Consider the following 6,103-nt stretch of genomic DNA (forward strand, 5'->3'; position numbering starts at 1 on the left):
TTCAACGTTTACTTTTCTAAACAGATCAAAGAAGAATCGTTGTCGTTTTCATTTCAATTTAGCAGTCTATTTAATAAATATTTCTTCAATTTGTAAATGCTACATTAAACGTAGAAATGATACATCAACATCATCAACCCATTTATATGTCCCACTGCAGCGCACGGGTCCATGTCTGGCGAGGGTTTTTTTATAAGTAATACTAAGTGACGTGACGAACCAGTCGTGCGCCTGGTGGTAAGCCGCACGCCTATCCATAACAGTTGCAGTGCCACTCACAGCTTTAAATCGCCAAGATTCTACGGTTCGTATTCTTTATTATTTTATTTTTATTTATTTATATATAATAATAATGTAAAATGATAAGTACAAGTGCAAGATTCGTTCATTTTTTCTCCTCTCATTAAAGTCTACGACGGAAATGTCCATCTTACTAATATCATTCAAAAATATTTTTTTATTTATTTTTTATTCATTACAAAAATTGTACTTTCAAATCATAGTAATACTTACTTACTTTACTAATAGTAATAAATGTAACATAATATTAATCAGGTGTATAATTAAAGAACAATTATATACAGAGTGTATAATCCAATTTACTTAAAGTACCACGCCTCCCTATGTTGTAGATGTCCTAAGACGTCACACGAAGTGTTTTGCTTGGACGACTATTGATTGGAATTCCCTGCCTGCAGACTTTTTCTCTGAACATTACAACTTTAGGCATTATTTAGGTGTTCATGTTCTATCGTCGACTTTTTATTTTTAATGCACACGCTCATAGCCCCGTACTAGAGAAAGCCTGTATCGCGGGTGCCATGGATATATATAACTATAAATTACACCCAAACTCACGAGAGAATATAAATGTAGGCTATATAAACATTTCTTTCGGCTCGGGAATAGAAACCGGGACCTCTGCGGGATCGTGCGGTCACGGAGGCAGTATACTTCATTGTCACTTTCCAACATGAAGGTGAGATGGAGGTGAAATACACACTTATATTTTATTTTAAAAATATATAAATGAAATTAATATTATATAGAACGCTCCGTTTATCTCTTTGCAAATGTAGATAGCTAATCGGTAATCATTTCTGGATATCATTCTATACTAACGACACTCGCAAGCGGACAATTCATTTTATTGGACGGTGATGATAAAGTTACAATATAGAAAAAAATATTAATATATTTCTCCTTATTTGTTGACCTGTAAAATAATGACTGTACGTCCGCTACCACCGGTGTTAGCTGAAAGAGCTAAGAATGAATTAAACGAAGATCCAAACCGATTGCAGAATGACTTGCAAAGTCTGAAAGAGTGGATTGCTAAGCAACCACATCTACGCGCCAGAACAGGTGAGTTTTACTGTATACCTACTTAAAAATAGACTTTTAGGTACAGGTGTCTACTATAAGGAAAATGCAACGTGTGATGGATAAAAGTTATCTCGATTTTATAATTACTCCAAAGTGCTTTCATAAGCATATCTCGTAGAGCACAAGTACCCACGGCTTTAAAAATTGTGTCTAAACAACAGAGAAGTGTATATCGAGTTCTTAGGTTTTCGCGATTGTTGCACATAGGAAATGAAATATTTTTCCGGATTTAAATCGCGTATATTTGTTTTTTCAAACAAACCGACGTTTCGGGCCCTTTACAGGTCCTATGGTCACGGTTGACTGAGGTGGTACAGTCTTCAACCAGTTATGTCTAATATTATATAATCACAAATATTATATAAATAATATTATATAAACACTAATTTTTATATAATCACAATTAGTGCAATAAGTACGTTATTATTTCTGTAGACATGTGCAGAATAAAATTAGTGTAATAAATGTAATAATGATTTAGTGCTATATGTACAATATAGCTAGGCTTATCCGGATCGTGGCAATAGATATTATTAAACGCGAAAACAATCCATGAAATATCACGTAAATCCAAAATCTCAAGCAATCGTATCCTAATATTTAAGACACCTACAATCTACCAAGAACTGTGGATAAGGACTTAATTCTGAACTTGAAAGGATTAATTCAGTTTGTTGGTTTCACCGTTTAAGTCGCATAACGTACATAATGTTACAGAAGTATTTTCTAAAGTCCCAGCATAGGAGTGACTTGAGTCCTTTTTTTTATGACACCCAGTGACGGGACGAGAAAGTTGTGCACCCGGTGTTAAGCGACACGCCTATCCACAGCAGTTGCAGTGCCACTCAGAGCTTTATATCGTAAAGATATGACGGCACTGCCACTGTGCTCGTCACCCTGAGATATAAGTTACAAGTCCCTTGTGCCTGTAACTTCACCACCACTTTACCCTTCAAAACTGGAACACAGTAATGCTCACATTATTGCTTGGCGGCAGAGATAGGCAAGATGGCAGTACTTCCCCGGACGAATTCTTTCACAAGGAGCTCTACTGCTACGAAATAATTTTACATTTCACAATTTAATAGTACAAATTTTATATAATCTAATTGTACGGTAACAAAAATCAACAGACGTAGGTATATAATTATTATTACGAAATTGTTTAATCTGGTTTAACGTCATTTCGTATCTTAGTTGTAATAAAGTCTTAGTTGATTAACTATATACTGATATTTACACGTACATGTTATCAAGAAAAAAATACGATAATTTAAGTAGATATCTTACAACCAATCGATGAGTAGGTAATTCTAAAATAGAATAATAATAAGATTGGATTGAAATATGTAATATAATTACAATGTGACAATAAGTAAAATTTGAGAAAATTACAAGGTTTCACAAAACAAACGTATTACTCTAATTATTAATAGTCTGCGGATATTGTGGAGTACACACGGGTGAAAGCCAATGCTGCCCTGAGCGTCGAGTAGTTGGAGTCCCGCCACAATGTGATTTTACTTCCTTTGTGGTGTGAGTACCAACTCAACATCTGTCGACCTTCATGAAGGAGAACTTTTGGCCGAAGGGTGTCATGTTCTGGCGTTTCCGAGGACGGTTACCGGACACCCACGTTGCGTCACACGTCGCGGTTCATACGTGTAAATAAATAAATAGTATTAGTGTTTCATTATATTATTATGTATGTTAGTCGATAGGGTATGTATTTATGGGCCTTTTGTAACCTGAATATAAATAAATAAATAAAAATAAAGTAAAAAATAATTATGAAACAAAAAGCAGCGGCATTCCACAAGGAAGTATTTTAGGACCAATTCTTTTCAGTTTATACATAAATGATCTTTCAAATGCCAAAGATCACGAAAGCACACTTACAACACCCTTATATTAAAACGCCATAATGCTATTATAGAGACAAGTTGGAAATGGAAATAAATGAAGGACTACATAAAGTGATCAAATGGTTCATGTGGAGAAGAATTCATAACAATAACGCGCACGCACTCATAGCCCCGCACTAGAGAAACGCTGTATCGCGGATGCCACTACACATAGACACCACAAATTACACCCAAACTCACGTGAGAGAGAATCGAACCTGGAACCTCTACGTGGCAGTCCGGAATTGCAAATGACTTAAATATTATTAAAACAAAATCTATGCAGTTTAGTTCGCATAATTGTAATACATTGCTGATTCAAGTGCAGTATAACAATGAAGTGGTAGATATAGTCGACTGCTTTATTTCCTGGGAGTAAAATTTGACAAACATCTAAAGTGGAAACATCACATTGATCATCTGTGCACTAGGCTGAATAGACTTATCTTTGCCCTACAAAGGGTAAGACAAATTGTATCTCACGAAGCCGCAGTGATGGTTTATCACGGGTACGTCTCCTCTGTATTAAATTATAGGCTGACACTGTGGGAAACTCCGTAGATGTAAAAAAATATGTGTAAAAGCTTTTCGAGGCTTGCATCTCACTTATTTAGTGCGTCAAACAACGAGTGGAGAGCCGTACCTACTGTATTTTGGATTCAAGATTATACTTGAGGTTATGCGGTCCTCCTTGTCATAATTCATAACCAGTGATCGGAAATGAAGGAGTTAATTTACCTAAAGTATCAGTCATCATTGCATATAAAATTTCTTTTTTTTTACTGTTTATTTTTGAAATATTCCAAAATATAGGACGACTCATATTTATTTTTTAAAGGCTAAAGGATTTAAATACGTGCTTACAATATTATTTTTTGAGACAATAATTTGTAGCAAAATGTTAATAGGAAATAATAATTTGTCGCCAATTTACTCAAATTTCACTAAATAATACGCATATTCAAATATAATCACCGAGAACTCACTGGATTTGTAGAAGGGAATGTTCACATTGTTGTTTAGTTTAGCTAAACAACTCCCTTAATTCTCATCACTGTTTATAACTAACGTAACCGAAATTTTTAGTGAAAAGGAGTTATTAAGCATATTTGCCACCCTCTTTATAGAGGCAGTTTGTTTTATATGTCTTATTTACTTTAAGTTTTATTTAGTTAAGCAAAATCAGCGTAATTGAAATGCCAATATTTCGAAAGTTACCAAAATGCAAATGACATAGTTATGACGAGTGAGGCAGTATGGCCATCAGATATCATGAGCGCAAAAACATGTAGAGACTGATATGCGATCCTGTAGTAACCATTCATTACACAAGCAATTACGTGTAAAGTTATGTCAAACATACTAACCTTATTATAATTATTAATACAAATATCGAACACTTAGAAAAATTCCGGATTCGTACTGACGTCTCCTAGCAAACTGTGCTCAACGCTACGGAATGAACCAGCGGACCTCACGAATTTGTCTATGTGCTCGTTGTCGGATCTTTGTCTACCATGGTAACTTTAAAGTTACCTAATTGGGTGAAGAAATACTTTCATACTTTTCTCACACATGGCGCTACGTCAAAAAAGTCGTTAAAATAAAAAAGAAAGATCCAACAACAAGCACATAGAAAAGTTCGTGTTGTTCGCTGGTTTGTTCCGTGATTTAGTTGGCATAGCATCGTGACACGGTTTGCTAGGTGATGTCAATCTTTGTATTAATAATTATATAACAAATTAGTGGAGTGATTTCATAAAAAAATAATTGAGAAACATCCTGACATTCTATAAAAACTTAAATACAAACTTTAGTCACTATTTCAGACGATCAATGGCTACTATCATTTCTACGTGGTTGCAAATTCAGTCTGGAAAGGACCAAGGAAAAGCTCGACCTGTTTTATGCCTGCAGGAGTACAGCGCCTGATTTTTATAGGATCAAACATACAGATCCGAAATTTAATGAAATTCTGGATCTGGGGTAGGTAGACCTTGAGTATATGTACTCGCCTTAATAAACTTAGCAGATAAACGCAATATGCATTGGTTTAAAAAAAAAACAAAGTCTCGAATCTCTTTACGTATTATAACTGACTTTTAAGCGAATCTCACAGAAGATAGGTAAGTGTGAATAGTAAAGGGCTATATTTTTTGCATTAAAAAAGAAATAAATATAATTTTTGTAATGACTAGTACTTTTCTCTACTTCTCAGGGTTTTTCTCATTCTGCCAAATTTTAAATCCGACGCAACACCGTCCTTTGCACCGCAAGTTACGATAATACGACCTGGAGCCTACAATCCTGACAAATATTCCATCACAGAAACTGTTTCTGTATCCAATGTTCTTGAAAAAGTGAGTAGTTACAAGATTTACTAATTTTACTTGAGTATAAGTACATAAGTCGTCTAACAGTCGTTACACACGGCGACTTTTAGCAGCGATGCAAACGCGCGTTCGTAAAACGCGCGATTCCAACGCTTCACTTGCGATTTACAGACGCGCGTGTGCATTGATGCAATTGCTTACAAATCACAAGTGTAGCGATGTAATCGCGCGTTTGTATCAATGCAGTCGCGCGTTTGCATCGCTACAGCATCGCGTTCCATCGCTACAGCATCGCTTTCCATCGCTGCCAAAAGCCGCCGTGTAACCGCTCTAGACTTATGACGTATATGAATAGAAATTTTAATCGGACTTAATTATGCAAGCAAAAACCAACCCACACCTCGAGTGAAATTGAGTTACGTATTTAGGTAGAACACCAGACGTGTCCTTTACCCATTCACAAAAGTTCCTGGCAATATA

The 6,103-nt window shown here is 35.4% G+C and overlaps 1 protein-coding gene across 2 annotated transcripts; it reads left to right on the top strand.

Moving 5' to 3' along the window:
* The first annotated feature begins 1,134 nt into the window (after positions 1 to 1,134).
* LOC113234953 (alpha-tocopherol transfer protein-like) lies at positions 1,135 to 5,708 on the top strand. 2 transcript variants are annotated; one of them, XM_026470482.1, is made up of 3 exons: positions 1,135 to 1,365; positions 5,108 to 5,276; positions 5,509 to 5,708. In XM_026470482.1, exons 1-3 carry the CDS (start codon positions 1,227 to 1,229, stop codon positions 5,672 to 5,674), a joined length of 474 nt encoding a protein of 157 aa, XP_026326267.1. In that variant the 5' UTR covers positions 1,135 to 1,226; the 3' UTR covers positions 5,675 to 5,708. The 2 variants fall into 2 exon arrangements, with proteins under 2 accessions (XP_026326267.1, XP_026326271.1); XM_026470486.1 differs by having other exon boundaries at positions 1,164 to 1,365; positions 5,120 to 5,276.
* The last annotated feature ends 395 nt before the right edge of the window (positions 5,709 to 6,103 follow it).

Source organism: Hyposmocoma kahamanoa, unplaced genomic scaffold (assembly GCF_003589595.1).
Source record: "Hyposmocoma kahamanoa isolate Upper Pololo Valley unplaced genomic scaffold, ASM358959v1 102, whole genome shotgun sequence".
NCBI lineage: Eukaryota > Metazoa > Arthropoda > Insecta > Lepidoptera > Cosmopterigidae > Hyposmocoma > Hyposmocoma kahamanoa.